We start from the raw sequence: 23,428 nt of genomic DNA, 5'->3' as shown, positions 1-23,428 counted from the left end.
AGGATGGCAGCCATATTGCCTCTGGCAAAAGGGATGGAGGGATGGAGGAATTCTCTGTATTGCAGGAGACGAGCAACAACCACCTGGTGTCAGAACACATGGGTTCAAGCCCTGATTCTGATTGTAAATGTAGCTGTGGGGAAATCACATAGACTCCCATCGCCTCACTTTGTCCACCTATAAAGAATAACTGCCAACATTTCTTGAGAATCTCCCATGAACGAGTTTTTTTGCCATACATTTTTATTTCATTTACTCCTTACCACAACCATGTTGTCCATCCTGGAGCCTCAGAAAGATTAAGATTGGACTTCCCTAGTGGTCCAGTGGCTAAGACTCCATGCTCCCAATGCAGGGAGCCCTGGTTTGATCCCTGGTCAGGCAGTGAGATCCCATATGCTGCAACTAAGAGTTCGAATGCCACAACTAAAGATCCAGACTGCTGCAACTAAAACCTGGTGCAGTCAAATAAATGAAAATATTTTTTAAATAATAATAAAATATTGGTGGCTCAGTGGTAAAGAATCCACTCACCGATGCAGGAGACACAGGTTCAGTCCCTGATCTAGGAAGATCCTACGTGCCACAGGGCAACTAAGCCTGTGTGCCAGAACTATTGAGCCTGTGCTCTAGAGCCCAGGAACCACAACTACTGAACCCATGTGCCTAGAGCCTTTGCTCCACAACAAGAGAAGCCACCGCAATGAGGAGCCTGCACACCACAACTGGAGAGTAGCCTCAGCTCTCCGCAACTAGAGAAAAGCCCATACAGCAACAAAGACCCAGAACAACTAATAAATAAATAAATTTCTATTAAATAATTTTTTTAAAGGTTAAGGGATGCACCTAAGGTCACAGGGCCCATAAGTGGCTGTAGCAGAATTCAAACCCAGAGCCCCTGCTTTTAACAATTCTGCCATTTCCACAGAAAATGAGGGCAGTGCTTGATGCAAGATACAGCCAGGCTGGGCACCAGCAAAGCCCAAGACTCTCCCTGGCCCCCTGCCAACACCCAGCTGAGGAGCAGCCCTAGCCCGGGCCAGGATGAGCAAACCCTGAGATCCCCAGGTTTGGCAAGCTGGGTAGGAGTCATTCTGGCAGATGAACAGTGACTCAGGCGGAGGCAGCCAGGTGGGGGACAGGCAAGAGGAGGGAGCTCTCTCTGACACTTTAAAAAAATGACCTGCAGCTCAAAGCCAGCATGTCCTGACTTCCCCGGATAAAGAAGGGGGTCCTCATGGGATCTGTGCCTCCAAGCCCAGGGAAAATCCTGCTGGAGCCCTGACTTTGTGGCACCTCCACCAATCCCGTCCCTTGCTCCTTTGAAGGGAGCAGGGCTGTCTTAGAATCACAGAATAAAGAGAGACAGAAAAGGCCTACTTCTCTCTGGGTCCCCTCTTCTTTTCCCATCACTGCCCTCCGAAGGACGCTGCACAGGTGGGTGCCTCCTGTATTACATGAGAGTTGGGGGTGGGATTGAGGCTGGATCATGCAACTCAGTGAAAACCTGGACCAATGTCTCATCTGAGGCCAAGGGGATCTGTGAGTGGAAGTGTGCGTGCCTGCGCGTGCTGTTGTGTCAACTCTATGTGACCCCATGGACTGTAGCCTGCCAGGCCCCTCTGTCCATGGAATCTTCCAGGCAAGAATATTGGAATGGGTTGCCATTTCTTCCTCCAGGGGATTTTCCCGAGTATAGTCACAGCCAAAGAAATAGCCCAGTAAGTATGAAATAACCCAATACATACTGTTGATGTCCCCATTTTAAAGATGGAGAAACTGGGGCACAGAGAGACTGAGTAATGTGCTCAAGATCACACTCCAAAGAAGTGACTGTGGCAGACTGTCCATCCCATAATAGATCCCCCATCCCACATGCTCTTCTTACCCTGTGACAGTAACTCCCCTCCAGTAAGTGGGGGGGGGGGGTGTATGTTCCCCCTCCTGTAGCATGCATGTGGACCTGCGACTCTGGCAGAAGTGAGGTTGCCTCATTTCCAAGGCCAGGTAACAAAAGGTGAAATAACTTCTGCCTGGCTCTTTCTTGGGCTTCCCTGGTGGCTCAGATGGTACAGAATCCGCCTGCAATGTGGGAGACCCGGGTTCGATCCCTGGATTGGGAAGATCCCCTGGAGAAGGGCATGCAATCCACTCCAGTATTCTCATCTGGAGAATTCCCATGGACAGAGGTGCCTGGCAAGCTACAATCCATAGGGTTGCAAAGAGTCAGACATGAGCGAGCAACTGAGCAGAGGCTCTTCCTTGCCCTTTAATTCAGCCACCACACTGTGAGGAAGCTCAATCTAGCACACAGAGAAACCTGCATAGTGAGGAACCAAGACCTCAGGCCAATAGCCAAGATCAAAGGCCAGACATGTGAGCCACCGAGCCTTCAGACATTTCCAGCCCCAGAAGACGATGGCAGAGCAGATACAGGTCTCCCTTCAAGCCCTGCCCAAACTGTAGACTCCTGAGCACAATAAGCATCACTGTTGTTTCAGGTCCTAAGCTTCTGGATGCTTTATTATGCAGCACCAGATAACCAGAACAGAGAACCAAGCAAACTGGTTCCAGACCTATGCACCTGGCCACCCAGCAGTGGTACCTGTTGTGAGAGACGGCATAGAGGAGGGGTAAAGAGCTTAGGTCTGGAGTCAGATATACCTTCATGTATTCATTCATTCATCCATTCATCGCATGTTTACCACATCCCGACCACGCTCCAGGCTCTCCACTAGTGTGGAGGGTATTCCAGTGAACAAGTCAGACAAATTCCTGCCCTGGGAGGGCAGGGGAGTGGAGTACCAGAGGGGGATAACTTTACACAGGTGTTTACATAGGATGATGCAATCCCAAAGGGGACTGGGTGGGTGGAGAGCCCTGTTTAGAGGGGATGATCTGAGTTGGCCTCTCTGAAGGGGAGACTGTAAGGATGAGACGGACGTAGCTTTGTGAGCAGCGGAGGGGACAGCAGCAAGTGTCAAGAACAGACCCAGGGCTTCCCTGGTGGCTCAGTGGTAAAGAACCCGCCTGCCAATGCAGGAGACACGGGTTTGATCCCTGGTCTGGGAGGATCCCACATGCCTTGGAGCAACTAAGCTCGTGTGCCACGACTATTGAGCCTGTGCTCTAGAGCCTGGGAGCGGCATCCACAGAAGCCCGCATGCTCAAGCCTATGCACTCGGGAGCCTGTGCTCCTCAACAAGAGAAGCCGCCTCGATGAGAAGCCTGTGCAACGCAACTAGAGAGCAGCCCCTGCTGGCCTCAACTAGAGAAAAGCCCGCACAGCAGAGGAAGACCCAGTACAGCCAATAAATAAATAAAAGAACAATCCTGGCTACACTATTTCCTAGCTGTGTGACCTTACGGAAGTGACCCAGCCTCTCTGAGCCACCACTTCCTCATAAGATGGGGATGCTTTCTGAACCCACCTCATAGGATGGTTCTGAGGAGCCAGTGAGCTAAAACATGGATCACATGTGACCCAGGCCTGACACAGGAAGAGGAGCTCCATAAATTTCACTGATTATGCTGCCAGTGGGCTGCCTGGAGCCCCAGAGACCATTCTGCTCCCCATCAGACACTGCCAGGCGTGGCTCCAGGGGAAGACAATATGGGCAGGGGAGGTGGAGGGACCCTCCCACTGCTACACTGGTGCCCAAGCCACTGAGGATGGGTCAAGTGGACGCGGGATGCACATCCCTGCCTGAAGATGCTGACACCCAGTCTAGCTTCCGTCCACCCGCTGCAGCCATCCTGACTCATCTCCTCCACCCAGGGCTCACCCAGTCATCATCCTCAACTCAGAGCTTAAAGGATGGGGCTGGAGGTTGGACCGGCTGTCTCACAGCAGGCCCCGCCTGAACAGCAGTGGGCAGCCACATGGAGGGGAGAAGCAATCTCCTCAAGGCAGAGGGAGGGAGATCGGGACAGGAATGCTGGAGAGCTGGACAGGGCAGGAGACTCAGGGACCTCAGGGGACCAGGAAATCCTGCTGGGTGAAACACCAACTGCCATCAGAAAGGCACATCCTCAAGGACCTGGAGAGCACTGGGTTGGCGGCCAGCTCACATCCCCAGAGAAAGAACATGAATAAGTCAGAGTACACAGCAGTGCACACAGACACAAGCTCAGAGGAGCACGGCTTAATCACACAGAGATGTGCAGACACAGCGATCCAGCAACATGCCCTCCAGGGACCCACCTGCACAGACGGGCTCGCACACAGTGGACCTCACTGTGCCTGAATGCCTGTCACTCCCCTCCAGGTCTTGCTCACCACCAGTCAGCTAATTGGCAGGGTCCCCCGGGTGCCCAGACCCAATGCCATCTGCTGAGCCAGGCCTGGCAGGGCCCAGCTCACACGCCCAGCATGATCCGGAAAGGAGGTTGACAGCCCTGGATGGGAACTAGGGAAAGAGGTGGAACCCCAGCCGACCCGGAGAGCAAGCAGCAAATTCAGAACCCAGGCCTGGTCTCAGGCCAGGTTCCCCAGAGTTCAGTTCTTGCCTTGGGGTCCCACCTGCCTTAGGAGCCCCAACAGCTGGTTTGCACTCTTGAGCAGGTAGAGTGGAATCTACTTAAGGATGGTGGCAAACAGAGTAAAAAACAAACAAAAAAGTGTAGGATGGCAGACCTGATGCAGAACTTCCCTCGAGAGAAGCACCAAAACACTGAAAAAGGGGTGGGCAAGAAGAGAGAGTGTCATCTGGCTCATTAAAAGGGGAGGACATGGGACCTCCCTGGTGGTCCAGTGGCTAGGACTCTGCACTCCCAATGCAGGGGGCCCTGGTCCAGGAACTAGATCCGGCATGCTGCAAAGTACATCCCGCATGCCATACAGCCAAATAAATAAATAAACATATTTTAATGGGGGGGGAGGAGAAGAAATGGATAGGCTGGCATTACTGACTTCGTTTTTAAACTAAACTTGTTAAAAATAAGAGGAACCCCAAACTGTAGCGGAGTCTTTAACAATTGTAAGTGAAGACAGTGGCTGTTGCAAGCACCCAGCCTAGGCTGGGTGTGACCTTGCCTGAAGGCAGAAGGATGGACACCGTGACCGTTGTGTGGCCAGCCTGAGCAGCCCCTGCACAAGCCAGAGGCAGCCGGACACCTTCCCCACTGCACGACCTCCCCCTGGGGAGGGCCACGTTGCTCAGAGATGGGAGAGGACCGGGAGACAAGGGTCACCATGGTACCATGGCAACAGGCCTTGGCAGAGGCACATCCTCGCCTTCTCCAATCACGGCTCACAATGGGACCCAAGTGTTTGCATACAGCGCCTCACCTGCCAACGTGGGTGGTGACCCAGGAAGCGGAGGCAGACGTACTGGAGCAAGGAGAAGGAGGGAGCTTATAGGTGCTGTTCCCTGAAATATGATATCTGCCCTGGCTTATGCCAGAGGACCCCCAACTAATCCCCAACCAGTGCCATCCCTTCCCACATAGCACCCCATTGCTCTCCCGCCAGCCCAGCCTGTCCCCGCCACTCCAGACACCCCCAACCCCTGGGCACCAAGGTTGCCCAACTGGCCCTACAGCCCTGGTTCCTCCATCACTCTGGGCCGCCCTCTGCCAATCCACTCTCCCCGCCCTTTCCGTTTTCCAATTTCTCTCGCCCTCCCCCACCCCTGTGCCCTCTCCTCCCCACTGACTGTAGCCCAGACCAGTGCCCACGACCATCTGCCAACTCCAAACGCCAGCATCCACCCTCCTGCCACTCCTCCTTCAACCACCTGCTTCTGCAATGCTTGTTCCCCTCACCCCTTCTGCCCACCCTCCAGGCTCCTATGTCCTCCAGTGGACAGAGCCCAGGGAAAGGCACGTCTGAACAACCGGCATATTGCCTCCAACTCACAGAATGCAGAGCAGAACCATGCAGGGGGTCTGGGAGACTGTGCCACATGCCAGGAGGAACTGACCAGGTCAGGGGCCAGACCCCTGAGTCCCAGATTCTTTGACCAGGATGGGGTCAGAGACCCCTTCAGACCTCTAAAGACTAAAGGTCACCTAATCCAACCCCCTTCACCACTTTAAGTGACAAATAGCTGAACCACCTAGAACATACTGTCTTCCCAAATACACAGAAATATTCCATCATGGAGCCCTCACTATGGACCCATTGCCAAATTCAAAAATTTAGTAAATACCTACAACCCCCAGAGAAGAAAACTGAGGCTCAGAGAAGATCGGAAATTTGCCCAGAGTCACGCAGTGTCTGATACCTCAAGGAGTACTTCAAACGATCTCGGTCCCACATCTTACTCCAATCACTTCTGCAATGACTGGTTCCCTGCAGGCTTTGAGCAACAGCCTACAGCACCACATGGCAAGGCTTCCTCGAGGACTCAGTGGGATCTTCTCTGAAGCCGCAGTGTGGGATGCCCACACGAACCTGCTGAGGCTTCACACGTGCAGCCTGGAAGCATGCAGGACCTAACATCCATGGACGGGACAGAGTTGAAGGGTGAACACTTTCCTGTTTCTCTCCCCGACAGGGCAGTTCTGAAATGCATGCTCCTGGGAAGACCTCCCAGGAGAGAGCAGTGGGAAGATTAAAAGCATGCATCCTCCAGTTCTGCTTTGGGAAAACACAGGTGGAGACACAGAGAGAGTGTGAGAGGTGGAGCTGGGATTCAACCCAGGTCTGGGTCACAACACAGCCTTGTTGTCTGCTGCTGCCACCACCATCCATGCCAACACCCCCGTCCCTTAAGGTTCGAGTCATTCTGAACCACAGTGACTCAGCCACACTTGATCCAGACTGGGTCATGGGAAGGGGTAGGGGGTGGTAAGGGTGCCTGTGGCAGGAGGGTCATCTTCTCTGGAACTGAGGCCGTGTGTGTGTGTACTAGGTTGCTTCAGTCGTGTCTGACTCTTTGTGACCCCATGGACTGTAGCCCGCCAGGCTCCTCTGTCCATGGGATTCTCCAGGCAAGAATACTGGAGTGGGTTGCCATTGCCTACTCCAGGGAATCTTCCCGACCCAGGGATCGAACCCACATCTCTGACATCTGCATTGGCAGGTGGGTTCTTTACCACTAGTGCCACCTGGGAAGCCCAGAACAGAGGCCACCTCCCAACAAACCATCCAACACCCTGGGCTAAGCCGGCTGAGTGGGAATCCCAGCCAGATGTGCCCACGACTACTCAACTTTAGCATCTGCCTCTGCCCAGAAATTCAGTGACTTCAAGCCCCCATCCCATCCAATCCCTCCACAATTCTCAACATCTTAGGAAGGAGGAGGAACCTGAGGTAGCTTCTGGAAGCCTGAGCAGCCGGATCTAGAAGATACCCACCCTGCCCCACTCCTAGACTCAGAATATTCAACACACTTGCTTGGAGATGAGGGCAGAACACCCCCCAACTGCTTCCCACCTCTCAAAGATGTTCGGGGACTTTCCTGGGGGAAATCACTGATGGAGACCTCACATGCCCTGAGTCACTCTCTGCCTCCCAGCTCCCCCGCAGCTGGGCGAGCTCTGCTTACTCTTTACTCTGCAGCAGGAAGAACAAGGGAGGGGGGGAGGGGTGCCTTGTCCCCTCTCCATGGGAAACTGAGGCCGGTGGGGCTTGAGGGACAGCCCCAGGATCACCAAGCATGAAAAGAATCAGAGTCCTGGCGCCCAGCCCAGGACAGCCCTATTATTCCCTACGGAGGCTGCTCCGATGGGGGCCACTCAACAGAGGCAGATCCCAGCATTCAGACCCCAAACCCCACTTGCATATAAATGCCCTTTGGTCTGTTAAGTAGGGTGTAGAGGAGCCACACAGATGGAGAGAAAGAAGGGTGTCCTCCTCAACCAGCTGCCAGGTCAGGACTCACAGCGTGCCCCGGACCCCCACCCAGGGCAGGCACCCCCACACTCATCACTCAGGGCCTCCAAAGGTGAGCACCAGGCTGGAGCCCAGCCCTGCCCCAAAGGTCCACAGAGGCCTCTCAGACAGCGCCCCCAGTGTCCTGGCTCCCCTCCCTGCAACAGGCACAGGTTGGAGTCAGGCCGGGGTGGGGTTTATGTCCTTTAGGAGGAAAAAAACCAACAAACCAACCCAGTCTAGCTCCAGGGTCCTCCCTGGGGGTCCTGGCTTTTTCCCTTCACCACCACCACCACCTGTAAACACCCCAGCTCTGACCTCCACATGGGTCAGCCTCTCCAGCCAGAGACTTTGACAGAGGCTGGGCTGACGTCTCCCTCACCGCATAGACACCCCAGACGTGTGTGTGCGCCATGCCCCACCGGCAGGGTGTCTGAGGACAGTCACCCCACTTCCCAAACAACCCATTACGCTAAACTGCTCCGTGGAATCGCAGCACAGAGCTCACTCACGTCCACACGAGCTGATCTCTCTTTGCAGACACACGCATTTGCACTCACCACATACACCCCAATTCCACCCTGGGTCCAGTCCCACCCAAGCAAGACCCACGTTTTGATCCCCGCTGACTACGGGGTCGCCACCCAGCCCCAGCCCCTCTGACCTTCTGTGACGCCGGCGCCCGCGGGCTCACTGCTCGACGTGGACGGAACGGCAGCAGTCTGTCGCGGCGGCGTCCCCCGTCTCCATCCGGCCGCCAGCCCCCTCCTCGGCGGCGGGTTCCCCCGGCCGCCCGCCCCGCCGCGCGCACCGTCACCGCGGCGCGCGCGCGCGCACCCCGGCCGCGGCACAAAGCGGCTCCCGCGACCCGCCGCCCGCACACCTGGCGGGCGCGCCCCACCGCCGGAGCCGCGCACTCGCCGCCCGCAAGCCCGCGCCTGGCCGAGGCGGGGCCCTCCTGCCGCCCCCCGCGACGCCGCCGCCTGGGTCCGCGCCCAGGTCCCGGCGGCTTGCCTGTCGCCGCAGCCGCGTAGCTGCCGGAGAATGGAAGGGAGAGGGAGGGGCGGGCACGCGGGGCCGGAGAGGGCACGGGGGCGGAGGGGGTGGGTACTGCGAGTCCCGGGTGCGGCGCCGGGGATGCTCGCGTCGCTGCCGCCAGGGGACTGCCCGAGGCGGCTCCTCGGAACAAAGGCGCCGGGCGGGGCAGGCGCGCCCAAGGGACCCAGGGGAGCGGAGGAGGGGACAGCCCACCTGCCCACAGAAGTTCCTGGGGGATGGGGCCCCGGGCAGGTGGGGAATGGAAATTGGGAAAGATCGGCAGGAAGACACTGGGGTTCTCCCCAGCTCTGCGGGAGGCGGGACGGGGGAGGGGGTTCGTGAGTACCGGGGAGGGGGTGCAGTGCTCTCTGGATTTGGAAGTGGGAGGTTTCAAGGACTGCCGGAGTCCTTAAAACTGCCTCTGCCTTGGACCTGGCAGCCTGGAGCTTTCATTCACTCGCTGCACAGACATCCTCCCAGCTATGTCCAAACCAAGGATGCTCCTAAACTTGAAAGGGCTGAAGGCAGGAAGCCTGTGGAGCCCCTGAGATGCTTGAGTCTTGCTCCCTAACGCCCACGAAGGGTGGCCTCTGAATATGGCTTGCACATCTCAGTGGTGGAAAGCTCACCCCCTCAGGACGCAGCTCACGCTGTACTCAGGCAGCTCTGAATGTTAGAAAGCCCTTTCTTTAATTGCATGGACATCTGCATCGCTTCCCTTTGTTGGCCAAGGCCTCACTCTGCTCTGGCCACAAAATCCAGAACGTAGTTAGGGCCTTGTAACTGAGATTCTCCTTCCCATCCTCCTTCCCCTCCCCAGCATTTATTCAGCACCCTTTGCCAGCAGCTTCCCCCTAAGGCTGCCCTCTTGTGTCCTTCAGGCAGGACTCTCAGCTCAGATGTTTCCTTCCCAGTGAGCCCTTCCCTCTCATCCAGAGTGCCCACCCACCCGCTGGTCAATCTTTATCTGATGCCCTGTTTGAGTTTGTTCAGCACGCTGAACATCTCAGGAAATTCTCTTATCTATGTGTCTACAGACTGTCTCTGCCACTAGAATGTGTGTCCCTTAGAGGCAGGACCCTTGTGTTCCTTAAGGCATCAAAACCCCAGGGCCCGACCTGGAGCCGGGTGGAAAGATAAAAGGAAAGCGAGTTGCCAACTCACCCTCTGAGTCCATTCAGCAGCCTGACCCATCGCCCCAAAACACAACTTGCTCAGCGTTCGAGCGTAATATCCAATATGGTATTAGCAGAGAAACATGCTCAATCTCTATCCACAAAATAAATGAGGAAATGATAGAGCATTCCTGTGGTATATTAGTGTTAGTCGCTCAGCCATGTCTGACTCTTTGCAACCCCATGGACTGTAGCTCTCCAGGCTCCCTGTCCATGGAATTCTCCAGGCAAGAATACTGGAGTGGGTAGCCATGGCCTCCTCCAGGGGATCTTCTCAACCCAGGGATCAACCATCTGAGACAAAAGAGCAGGACCTTCCTTCTGCAGCTCTGGACTCTGCCCTGAGCTCTTGAAGCCCCAAGGTGCGAGCATTTTCTTGAATCATACCCAAGCTTCTAGTCAACTGGAAGCCCTCAGATAGCTGATCGGCTCAGCCTGCTATCCAGATGCAGACAACATTGGAGGCTTGAAATAGACTTCTTTAATTTCTGTTAAACTGTACCTTCTAGACTTGGTCTTGGATCCCAGCCTCCAGGACTTTTCGAGTCTAGTTCTGCTATCCTGTCCATTGGGATGGTGTCCAGGTTCCTGCCATCAGCAACATCACCAGCATGCTGTCTACATCCTTCCTCACCAAGTCCCTCATGAACGCCCTGAGCAGTCTCGGCAAGTGCAGCCCACTCATCAACCTCCCCAGCTGTGCCCGCCCCCAGCCCACATTCCTTTGTCACCTGTAAGGCTCTGATGGGAAGACAAGAACAATTTCTTGCTGAAACACAGGAACCCCTGTCTCCTGCTTTACCACCCCCAACCTAACTTCTAATCTGGAAAACTAATCAGAAAAACAAATAAAGCTTTCCCCAGCAGGATGGGTTCCCAGGGAATTCACTCGCTGCCAGTGGTCCTGTATCTCTTTCCTTGCTAAGTGCCCCCAAACCATCTCTTTAATAACAGACTCTGAAACCTGATTAGGAGTGATGCTAAGCTCATTTGTTTATGGTTTGTGGACTTATTTCCTCTCTGTAAAGATACAAATTACTTTCACCATCTCCTACTTTGGGGCACACGTCCTATTCTCTGAGAGGGAGTGTGCATAGTGGTGGTGAGCACTGCCACTGACTCTGTGCCTCAGTTTTGTCATCTGAAAAATGGGGAGAACAACAGTACCTAGATCATAGCATTGTTATGAAGGGTAGATCAATGTATGCCTGCAAAGCATTTATAACATGACACATAATATAAATACACATAATAAGTTAGTACAACTTTCATGATATAAGAGTAATAGTTTTTTGAGTGCTTAGTCTCAGAGCTATAGCAGCCTCCTCTTCAAGTCCCTTGGGAGGTAGCCGTCTCAGATGAAAGCTAAAGTTATTTCGAATGGCTCCATCCTATCTTATGATTGCTTCCCTCCTCCATGGACTCAGCTAGGCTCCTGTGACTCTGAAAAGCATTCTTCTTTGGCTCAAAAAAGGGTTTGCCTAAAGCCACCCACATGGGCAGGCAGCCTCAGCCTCCTCTTCTTCCCTTGTATCTTGGGCAGGTGTAGCTGACCCATCCTGATCTTGGAACTCACCTCCCTTCCAGCCTTCCTACCTGTGAGCCTGCATTATGTTCATTTGTCCTTCACCTGGTGCCTGTTAAATGAGCTCCTTCTCTGGGCTAGGACCTCAGAATACAGACGAGGACAAGCGGGAAAAGGGCCTGCCCTCATGGAGCTCACATTCCAGGGGAGCCACGGGCAATGAACAGACAGGCGAATAAAATAATGTCAAGTAGCATGAGAGTTTTGATGAAAGGAAAGGAGGTGAGGGAGAAGCTGCTTTCCATCAGTCAGATGGTGCTCGGCCTGCAATAGGGTTTTGCAGGTTGCCTGAAACTGCAATCTGCCCTTCATGTCTGTGTCTCACCAGTGTGATTGCCAGGCAGCCTTCTTCTCTGTCTCTGAACGCTTTCACAGCCTACGCTCAGGATCACATTGCCCTCCTCATACTCTTGCCTCAGGCTCGAGGGGCTTTTCAGTCTCTTCTCTGCACTATTTGCAATCTGCCCTTGGGAGCCTAGAGCATTTGTCTAACCTCCCATTTCCTGAATACCAAGAGTTCCCAGGTGGCCTGAGTCACCTTTCCCAGGGTTCCTGTCACTTCTACATGCATGCGTGCTAAGTTGCTTCAGTCGTGTCCAACTCTGTGCAACTCTTTGGACTCTAGCCCACCAGGCTCCTCTATCCATGGGATTCTCCAGGCGAGATTACTGGAGTGGATTGGCATGCCCTCCTTCAGGAGATCTTCCCAACCCAGGGATCGAACCCAGATCTCTTATGTCTCCTGCATTGCCAGTCGGGTTCTTTACCACTAGCGCCACTTGGGAAACCCTATCATTTCTGTATCATCATTCAATTAATTCTTCCTCCTTGAGCAGAACTGGATCCAGAGTTCCTGTTCCCCTCACTGCTTCCGGTACCTTCTGAAATCGTCATTGAGACGAGAGAGCAGATGCACTGCTCTTAGCTAAGTAGGACTCCCAGCAGATGTCTGGGGAGGTGAGGTCTGCTAGCACTGCTGAACCTTATTCCTGGGGCCAATTTGGGGAGATGCAGTAAGAACATGGTCTCTGTTTACTTACTGGCCAGACCAGGGTATTCCCCCAAATGACATTACTTCCTTTCTTCTCTTATTCAGCCACCCCTGGGAGGAAAGACCTGTTCATTCTTGGCTCCAAAAGTGAAAGTGTTAGTTGCTCAGCCATGTCTGACCCCATGGACTGTAGACCACCAGGCTCCTCTGTTCATGGGATTTTTCCAAGCAAGAATACTGGAGTGGGTTGCCATTCCCTTCTCCAGGGGATCTTCCCAACCCAGGGACTGAACCCAGGTCCTCTGCATTGCAGGCAGATTCTTTACCATCTGAGCCACCACAGAAGCCCCTTGGCTTCAAGGGTCCTGCTACTTTAGAAGCTGGTGCAAAGAGGTTTGGATGGGGCAAGTGGGGAGAAAGCTCCAGGGTCAGGTCTGGCAGAAGCCTTGGGAAGGGGTGTGGCGACAGCAGGGCTTCCAGCATGTCTCCATCAAGACCGTTAACAGTTGTCATGCCTGTCCACAGTGTGGAGGAAGGAGCCGGGGGGGCCGGGGAGCAGGAATCTGGGTGTCCCTCCCCCAGACTCAGGATTCCAGCCGACTTGACAGAGGAGGGAGACAAGGAAGGGCTGACTCTACCCAGGGCAAAGCAGGGACTGCCCAGCAAACTTGCCAGACGTTCTTCCTCTTAAAAAGGAACCAGCCAGGCTTCCCTGGTGGTCCGGTGGTTAAGAATCTGCCTTGCCAATGCAGGGGGCACAGGTTCGATCTCCGGGCCAGGAAGATTCCACATGCTGCAGAGCAACTAAGCCTGCATGCCACAACTACCAAGCCCACGTGGGTGCAACTGCGGAAGCCTGTGTGTCTGCAACAAGAGGGACCACTGCAGTGAAAAGCCCGCACATTCCAACTGGGGAGTAGCCCCCACTTGACGCAACTAGAGAAAGCCCCGGCGCAGCAGGGAAGACCTAGCACAGCCATAAATAAGTAATTTTTTAAAAAAGGAACCAGCTCATCTCCAGGCATCATTTCACTTGAGATTCACGATCTTCCCAACAGAAGGCAGGGAAAATATGATCATACTCATTTTACAGAGGATAAAACAGAGGCAGTGGCTCTGCCTCAAATCACTCAGAATATTCTAGGCTGGAGCAGCACTGCAGCTGATAAACTCTTTCAAGGACCCTAGAAGGCCTCTCCACCACAGAAGGCAGTGGTTCCCACGGGGAGTTCATGGACCAGCGCAGGGCTGGCTGCCCAACAAGGACCACCGAAGGAGAGGAAGGGCAGAGGGTGCTCTTACCTGGAGGGAGACTCCAGGTCAGCACGGCTGAGGATGCGGTGCTGCTGGGGGCTGTAAAGCCACTGGAAGGCTGTCAGCGTCCTCTCCTCAATTCGGAACCGTCCCTCCTGCACGTACCTGCGGGTGAGACGGGGGAGAGTCAGGCGGTGGGCAGGCAGGGCCCTGCAGAGGCCTTCTGGGAGTTGGCCCTACGTGCCAGAAAGTGATAGATGAGAGGTACCTGTCCCCAAATACCCCTGCTCACCAGCCAGAAAGTCTTATCTCCAAAGAGCCATGATTTAAATTCCCTGAAGAATAGGCAGCTATACGGAGCAACTCAATAGACAAACTTTCTAAGTGTTAGTTGTCTGAAGTTGAAAGGAGTCAGTCGGGAAGGGTGAGTTTCCTGTCACCAGAGGTATGTAAGCGGAGGCTGGGCAGAGAACACAAACATCAGACAAGGGTCCATTCTCCAAGCCCTTTGTAAGACTGACACGTTGGACTTCTTGAGCTCACAGCAGGAGAAAGCATGCTCTGGGGTGGGGGGTCATGACTCAGATGTCAGGATTAGATCTTCCAGAACCTCAAGGGTCTCTCCCAGGATTCCAGCCACCCTGGGGATTGACACTCAGCCCAGACCAAGGATCAGGGAAGCTGGACCGGGCAAGGTGAACACAAAAGGATCTCATTCACTTCGGCCACCAACTCCTGGTAGACTCATAAATCCGTCCATTAATCCAGTATTTACTGAGCGCCTGTGAGAATGAGCAAAAGAGACATAATCCCTGACATCCCGGAGCCTACAGTTTTGTGGGAAGAGAAGCCATCAAATAATCACATGAACTAGTATATCATTATAAACCAGCCCCCGCACACATAGTGGGATTGTCAATTGGTACAAGCCCTCTGCTGGATAGTCTGACAACATCTGTCTGAATTACAGATGCAGTTCCTCTGAAATCCAGCTATCCCTCTTCAAAGAATTTATCTACGGATTCTAGCATGTGCACAAGGTTATACATAGCTCTGTTTCTAATAATAGAAGACAAGGAACGGACCAAGCAGCCATCAGCAGAGGGCTGGTTAAATAAATACCGGTGGAGCCATAGAGCCCAACAGTGGGCAGCCATACAAAGTGTTTTTAGTGAGGGCATTCCCTGTGTGCTGTCATGCAAACATCTCCGGGATACATTGTTTTCTCTCTCTTTTTTTTTGAGTTTTTGTTTTTCTTTTTGATACATTGTTTTAAAGGGGGGGGAGAATAAAGTAACAATTTTTATTTGCTTATCTTTACATGTAGAAATTCTGGAGACACAAAAGCTAATAAAAGTAGTTACCTAGGTTGGGGTAAGGACAAGCTGGGGGAACGGGGGTGGGGAGGGGAGTAACTTTTTAACAATGTGTCTTTTTATACAGGAGACTTATGACCTGTTATTAAAAATCTTTAATTATGTGTGTGTGTATGAAATAACAAACTGTATAAAGTGCTATGAAAAAAAACAAATTGTGCAGCTACTCTGATACTGCCTGATGGGGCACAGGCTCTTAGTTGAGGGAGATTTCCCAGAATGCCGGTTACAGGAGGACAGAGGGCTTCCATTGCTCCCATGGTCTCCCAAACCAGGGCATCTGGTCCCCACCTGTCTCCCTTCACTCTCTTCAATATGATCTGACGGGCATTTCAGGAAGATCGTCCTGGAGGAAAAGGGTAAGGCAGCCAGGTTAGATGTTCTTGCAGGGGGTCCAGATGGGACAATGCTGGTTTGCACAGGAGACAGTGCTGGAACAGAGAGACACGGCAGAACTCAAGTGAGAGAAGGAAGCAGTGTCATCTGGACCTAGGGATGGGTCGGACATGGTGAACGGGAGACAGGCAACAAAGTTTTCCTAAGTTTCTGGTTTGTGTGGGCATCTGGGTGCAGTGTCCTTCTCGCTGGACAAGGACAAGTTTAGGAGGGAAAATCATAATTTTATGGCTTTCCTTTGTGGGACATGACCTTCCTCTGCTTCCTGCCTCAAGATTACTCCTGCCCTATAAAACTTGGTTCAAAACATGACTCCTTACAAAACAAATAACTTGGCTCCTCCAGGAAGCCTTCCCTGATTAATCCCATCCTATTGTGACGATGCATGTCTATGCCTTTCCTCATTCTCGGGCTCCTCCAAATGTGCTCCTCCTCCTTGTCCCAGCCAACCCTCCTCTCCTCTCCCCAAGTCAGGGCAGAAGGGACTGTTGTCCACTCGTTGCAGGCACCTCAACCCGGATTCCACTTCCCAGCTTCAGGTGAGTGATTTTCCACTCTGAGTCCCGGATTCCTCGTCTGTAAAATTGGAATAATAACACCACCCACTTCAAAAGGTTGTTAAGAGGATTAAATGAGATAATTCGAGGAAAGCTCCTGCCACATGGTCATCCTTATCGCCTCCCCTCTCCCCCCTAACCCCTCACCCCATCCTCATCTGTCCTCACCAGTCATCGGCTTTACCTGCTTCACTCATGACAGACAAACCCTCTCCCTGAACGCTCTGCTCCAAGCTTCACGTGAAATCCCTCAGAACTGGCTGATCTCACTTCAGAGATGAGGAAGAAGAGACTCGGGGGATGGAAGTGAACTCGTCCAAGGTCGAGTTCAGGAAGCAGCAGCCTTCTCTATACCTTCATCCCCTGGCATCCAGTCCTCTCTCCACACACACACACATCCTCTCCCTCCTCCATACCAGCCCCCACTTCCCAGCACAGATCTTGTCAGCCCCTCCCCTGGCCAAAAAGGTTAGGGGCTTCCCACCACATATCAAATGTCCTCCAAACTGCTCACCTGAGAGGTCTAATTCTTCCCCACTTTGCTCCCCTCCAGTCCTTCCCGCCATGACATGCCTTCCCCCTCACTCCCACCCCTACATTCTCAATCTGTTTGTCCTTCTCTAAAGATGCCCTGCCTTTTGTAACCTCTGAGCTTTAGCTCAGGCAGTGCCCAGATCTCAGCTGCCCTCCCTCCATCTGTGTCTTGCTCCACCCTGGCCAACTGCTCAAACCACACTGCTTCTAAAAATCTGTCCCCAGCCTCCCAGTGAGCCTCCAAAGTGGTTCCAAGTTTCCGGGGATGCTTTGCTTAACCTTGGTCACAACGCTGCTCTCTGCCCGCTCGTACGTGAGTTATTTATGTGCCTGTCTGTCTCCCTGCTAGAGTGCAAAGATTATATCTGATCATCTCTGAAGTCCCTGTGACACTCTCACTCAGCTCCCCAGTCAACTGAACCAGTTTGCCTTAAAAAATCACAATAGTCACAGTCATCAACTCACTATGTTCTTGAGAAGATTTTCCAGAGACTGCTCTGACAGAGATGATCTCCATTAATGAATCCAATTTACTAACTTAGGAGGTAGGATTGGCTGCACTGGACTTCATCGACTATAGGAAAACAGAACATCATCCCTCCCCAGATATCTTCCCTATAAACCTGTCTCACACCTGAAACTCTACTCAACAGTACACAGGGGATTAAATACTGCAGAGGGTCAACCTTGGAAGTCACTAGTAGCCATTCACACTTCAGCAAGAACCAGCTTCTCAGATTATCTCTGGGAAAGTAGAAGTCAAGACCTGGGCACGATCAGGGACATTGAAAGGAACGAGAAGAGAGGAGCAGAAACCACTCACATAAGAGGCCCCCAGTGTGGAGGATGCAATCCATCACCAAAAGAGAGAAGGGTCAGGCACTTTAGAGGTTACACCTATTTTTTCCGTTGAACACTGGGGTAGGTCAGACGGGCACTGAAACCTGAACCTTGAAAACCTTTTGCTAAGTGAAAGAAGCCAGTCACAAGGGACCACGTGCTGTATGATTCCATTTATATGAAATGATGTCCAGAATAGACAGATCCATAAAGAGAGAAAGATTAGTGGTTGCTTAAGACTGGGGGTGGGGGGGAGGGGGACTGCTGAAGGTTATGGAGTTTCTTTGGGGGATGATGAAAATGTTCTTAAATTGACTGTGGTGATAGTTGCACAGTCCTGTGAATATATTCCCACTGAATTTTACACTTTGGGTAAGTTGTGTGGCACGTGAATCCTATTTCAATAAGGCTGCTGTTAAAATAAGTGAATAATAGTGCATACTGATATAAATGAATGATTGAATGATTAAATAAATGGAGAGGAAAGAGACAAATCTCACTTGCAGAAGAATTCCAAACAATATATGTAAACAGTCTACCCCCAGGAGGGTGGACCACTGCTCCCTCTACATAAATGTGGGCTTCACAGAGCAACTTCCTTCAAAGAGTACACTATGGGGGGGGGGGGGGGGAATAACGCCAACAAACACTACTTCAGCCAGGTGGTCAAAGTCAACGTCAACAAGCTTTTTTCTGGCCACACCCCAGCGGCACCTCCCCCAGGGATTGAACCTGTGCCCCCTGCAGTGGAAGCACGGAGCCCTAACCTCTGGACCGCCAGGGAATTCCCTTGATAAGCTATGTTGGCAGTAGGTATCCTTGATATGATGTAGGAAAATGACACTCTGTCCTTGTGATCTTCTTCTCCCAAATTCATAATTCCAATCTAATAATGAGAAAAACATCAGATACATCCCAATTGAGGGACATCATCCTACAAAACAGGGCCACAACTCCTCAAAACTGTCAAATTAATCAAAAACAAGAGAAGTCCAAGAAACTGTCACAGCAAAGAGGAGTAATTACATTAATTACTAAATCCCATGTGGTATCTAGATGGGACCCTATAACAGAAAAAGGACGTAAGAAATACGAATAATCTATGGGGCTTAGTCAATAATAATATATCAATATTGGTTCATTTTTGTAAGAGATGTACCATACTAGTGTAAGAAGCTAATAATACAGAAAAGTGGGTGTTCGGTATATGGGAACATTGTGCTATCTTCTCAATCTTTTTGTAAATCTAAAGCCATTCTAAGGGCTTCCCCAATGTCTCAGCAGGTAAAGAATCCACCTGCAATACAGGAGACACAGGAGACTTGGGTTCAATCCCTGAGTCGGGAAGATGCCCTGGAGGAGAGCAAGGCAACCCACTCCAGCATTCTTCCCTGGAGAATCCCAAGGACGGAGGAGACTGACAGGCTACAGTCCAAAGGCTCGCAAACAGTTGGATACAACTGAGCAACTACATATGCACACATGCAAAACTGTTATAAAATACAAAATTTACTAAAAAATAAAAAATACTCATCTCCATGATGAAGAGCTTTTGGAGATCAATGTGAAAAATACATATAATGAGCAAATCAACAGGGGGGAAAAGGACAAAGGAAATTAGATGAGTAGTTTACAAAAATAGAAACACAAATGACCAATAAACATAAAAAAAAATCAACTTCTATAAGAAATGAAAATTAAAACAACGAAAAACCATTTTTCACCAGCAACATGAACCAAGGTTTAAAAGTTTGTGATTAATAATTCCCAGTATGGAAAAAATAATAATTCCCAGTATGGGCAAAATTGTGGAGAATGTGCAACTCACACATCACTGGAGATAATATGTGTGTGTGTGTTAGTCACGCAGTCATATCAAACTCTCTGCAACCCCACAGATTGTACCCCACCAGGTTCCTCTGTCCATGGAATTCTCCAGGCAAGAATACTGGAGCAGGTTGCCATTTTCTTTCCCAGAAAATCTTTCCAACCAAGGGATCAAACCCTGGTCTCCTGCATTACAGGCAGATTCTTTACCATCTGAGCCACAGGGAAGCCCAGGAAATGGTGCAGCTTCTTTGGTGCTCAAGTTGGCATGGCAGAACGTACACGTCCTTTCACTCTGCAATTTCACTTTGGAGAATACATCCAACCATTATCTTTCCACATGTTTGCATGGGTATAGGTTCCCTGCAGCGATGTTTGCAATATCAAAATATTCAGAATTCCTTGAAAGGCCATCAATAGAGGCTAGATAAAGAAATTATGGTTCAACTGTGAATGGAATACTTTAGAGTCCGTCAAAAGTATGTTGCCAGAGCATTCTGCACTGTTTTTCAAGTTCTCACACAACCTGAGCCTGTACCCTCTGTCAGGTCCTTCCCCCAGATCCAAAGCCCCACCATCAGAAACTCGGCAACAGGCCCTCAGACAGTAAGAGGAATGCCAAAAAGTCTTACATATTTAATAACTTGATCTGATGAACCCAAGCAAATTCTAATTTAGTTTTTGGTACTTTATGGAGAATTTGGAGGAGGAACCTTCAAAGCAAGAGCTGTTCTAAAAGAGTAAGTAAGCGTTAGACATATTTGTTGCCCAAAGAATATTCCCCACCCTCCTTCCCACTCAAAATTTTGTGGTTTGGGTGGAACAAACTCCAGCCCCCAGATTCCCGGGTGAGCACATGACCCAGCCTGGCCAATCTAAGCACTCCATCCTCCATTCCACAGTGATTGGCTGAAGGATGGCCATGTGACCCAAAATAGGTCAATGAAATGACATTCTGAAACTTCTGCTGAACCACTGAGAAAGAGAAGCTCTTTTTTCAGGAGGGTTTTGGTCATCTGAGGATTGCCTGCAACTCCTGAGAGACACCTTCTTTCCACAAGGGAATAAAGAGGGAACAGAGGAAAGAGAAAGGACAGAGAGAGTAAGACGTTATTTGGTGACATTAGTTGAGAACTTGAATCCAGTTTTGTCTGAAACATGGAAAGTTCTTCTGTTTTCAGATCTGTAAGCCAATACTCTTAAAAGGGAGCCAATACTCCCTTTTACTCTTAAGCCAATTTAAGTTGAGAAAACTGACTCAATCTGAGATCCAGGAAGCAGAGGCCAAGGCTGATCATGTTGGGAGCATGCCATGGAGTTCAGAAGGTGTCTTGTCCTCAAGAGTGCTCCCTGCCAGGCAGTCTGACCACTCAAGTTATGTCTTCAGGACCTTCTCAAAGCCATGGGCTTTTTTACCCAAGACTGAAAGGTGATCCAAAATCTAATTAGGGTCCTAATAACGATCTATGCTTCATCTGGTTCAACCCAAGGTCCAACCCAGCCACACATCAGGGCAGAGAGAGTCAGAGCAGGAATCCAAGCTCTGCCCCTTTAAGACTCTTCCTGTTTCCTCCTCCATGGAGGGAGGGAAGGAATCAAACTTCACAAACTGACCTGGAAGGCCCTGGAGTCCTAGGGTGGTGCCTTCTCTCCAGGGAGAGGGTACTAAGTAACTACCCACTCCCCACCAGCTCTTCAGACAGATTAACTCTGCTTTTATCTGATTTATATATTGGGGTTTCATCTGAAGAGTAACTCCACTGCTAAATGATAATTTTGATTATTTGGACTTTTATTCTTGGAACTCTTGAAGGACAGGATGGACTGAGCAGGCTGGAAACCCACTGACCCCTCCTGCTCTGACATGCTGAGATTTTTTTTTTGACAATGTGAACTTGGAATGCTGGCCAGGCCCAGAGTTCAGGAATTAAGAAGCAAAAAGGAGGAGGGACTTCCCTGGTGGTCCGTGGTTAAGAATCCACCTTGCAATGCAGGGGATATGGGTTCCATCCCTGGTTGGGGAACAAAGATCCCACATGCTGAGGGTCAGCTTAGCCAGTGAGCAACTGCTGAGTCCTTGCACTGCAACTAGAGGGTCGGAAGACTGTAATGAAAAGATCTTGCCTGTTGCAACTAAGACACAGCCAAATAAACACTTAAAAAAAAAGGAAGAGGAGGAGTTAAGCCCCTGGGGAAACCCTGAGTTCAAACCCTGACTCTGTCACTTGCTTGCTGGGTGACCTTGATTAACTACCTTCCTTCTCTGAGCCCCAATTTCCTCATCTGTAAGAGGGGGGTGCCAATACCTTCCTAAAGGAAATCAACCCTGAATATTCATTGGAAGGACTGATGCTGAAGCTCCAATGCTTTGACCACAATGCTTTGATGCAAAGAGAGGACTCCTTGGAAAAGACCCTGATGCTGGGAAAGATTGCAGGCAGGAGGAGAAGAGGGAGACAGAGGATGAGATGGTTAGACAGCATCACTGACTCAATGGACATGAATCTGAACAAACTCCGGGAGATAGTGAAGGGCAGAGGAACCTGGTGTCCTGCAGTTCATGGGGTCACAAAGAGTCAGACACGACTTAGAGTCTGAACAACAACGACACCTTCCTCTGAGTATCGCCGCAAAGAGTAACTGAATCAATGCCTGATTATGGTACAGCCAACAGGAAGGGCTCTGGAAGCCAGGTTACAATTATTAAGGATATTATTGTTGTTCTTTGTATTCAGGCTACAGAATGCATCTGGCAAGCAGTGTCCTGGAATTCTTCTTCAAAGATACCCCTGGCCCTGGTGTGGATGGGAGGATTTGAGATGGGGAGGGGTCCCAGCCAGACATTCTTAGAATCCTTCCAGGACAGGAATGGGCTGAACAGGCTGCCCTGCATTCTAAGTCCCGTCAAGCAGAGGTCGGATCCCTGAACATTCGGGCAACCGGGACTTGGGCCCAACCCAGGTGACTTCTTAGTGATGCGTCTGAAACCTTCTTGGCCTGCAGTCTGGCAACCTGACACCGCAGGCTCTGATTTCCCAGCCTGGACAGTACTGCGGTGGGGGGAGGGGCAACGACCCTTGGGGTATCTCTTCCCTCACCTCCTAGGCACCCCCTTCTCCAACACCCCCATGCCCAGGGTGCCCACCGCCGCGCGTCCGCATTTAGGTGCACTGAGGCATCTCCTTGAACAGGCGAGATGAGAATTGCAGGTTGGACCCAGAGCAGCAGAAGGTTTGAGGGTAACAAGGGGAGTCCCTCTGCACAGAGAGCTAACGAAGACCGAGGTGCCCCCAAAGCCTAACGTCGGGGGTCCGGGCGACGATCACTCTGGAGAACCGCGAAGACCAGGCTCGGGGTCGCGGGACGGAGATGAGCAGGCAGCCCAGCGCCTCTAGTTCAACCTGGCCCCGCCGCCTCCGCTCGAGAAGAAACTTCGAGCCAGCGCCCCGGCTCCCTCCCGCGCTCCGCCCGGCCTCAGCGCGCGGGTGCGCGCCCGCACCAGGCCCCGCGCCCCCCGGGTGCCCACTCACCAGCGCACCAACTGCCAGCGCTTCTCCCCCGGCGCCCGGCGACCCGCCATGCTTCCCGGCCGCCGCCCGCTCCCCACCCGCAACGAGCCGCGCCGTGGAAGCAGCTCCGGCTGCCGCAGGCCAGTGCCGAGGGCGCGCTCCGCAGCGCGGGTCCGGCGGGCGGGGCGGGAGCGAGGCGACTCGGCCGGAGCCCGGGCGGTGCGGCCGGCCGCGCGCATCTCCCCCCGGACGGCTGCCGGCCCCGCCCCTGGAGTCGGTCGGGGCTGGGTCACCGCCCTCCTCGCCGCGGCCGCGAGACCGCAGCGGGTCCCCTCACTGTCTTCACCCACGCCCAGCCCAGAGGTGCAGAGGAGCGGACTCGCTTTGGAGCACTGGGCGGGGAGTCAAGTTCTCCAAATTCTACCTGACTTGCTGAGTGACTCGAGGGAATTCACTTAATCCCATTGTTTCACTTCCTTATGACACCTGTTCCACCTACCCAGAAAGTTATGCCCCAAAATATACTA

General features: G+C 52.0%; 1 protein-coding gene across 6 annotated transcripts in view; it reads right to left on the bottom strand.

Annotated features, from left to right (window-relative positions):
• Nucleotides 1-23,002, bottom strand: part of RAP1GAP2 (RAP1 GTPase activating protein 2) — a 213,128-nt gene extending 190,126 nt beyond the window's left edge. For 2 of the 6 annotated variants that reach the window (XM_070478860.1, XM_070478861.1), the window contains exons 1-2: nucleotides 22,923-22,999; nucleotides 13,911-14,027 (exon numbers count right to left, since the gene is read on the bottom strand). In XM_070478860.1, coding sequence (XP_070334961.1) covers nucleotides 13,911-14,027; nucleotides 22,923-22,972 — 167 coding nt within the window. In that variant the 5' untranslated portion in view covers nucleotides 22,973-22,999. Of the gene's footprint in view, nucleotides 1-8,483; nucleotides 8,575-13,910; nucleotides 14,028-22,922 lie in introns of those variants that run through there. The other 4 variants (XR_011492172.1, XM_070478863.1, XM_070478862.1 and 1 more) reach the window with 4 other exon arrangements.
• Between the last annotated feature and the right edge of the window lie 426 nt (nucleotides 23,003-23,428).

This window comes from Odocoileus virginianus, chromosome 17 (genome assembly GCF_023699985.2).
Source record: "Odocoileus virginianus isolate 20LAN1187 ecotype Illinois chromosome 17, Ovbor_1.2, whole genome shotgun sequence".
Lineage (NCBI taxonomy): Eukaryota > Metazoa > Chordata > Mammalia > Artiodactyla > Cervidae > Odocoileus > Odocoileus virginianus.
This window is presented reverse-complemented; position numbering and strand designations above follow the sequence as displayed.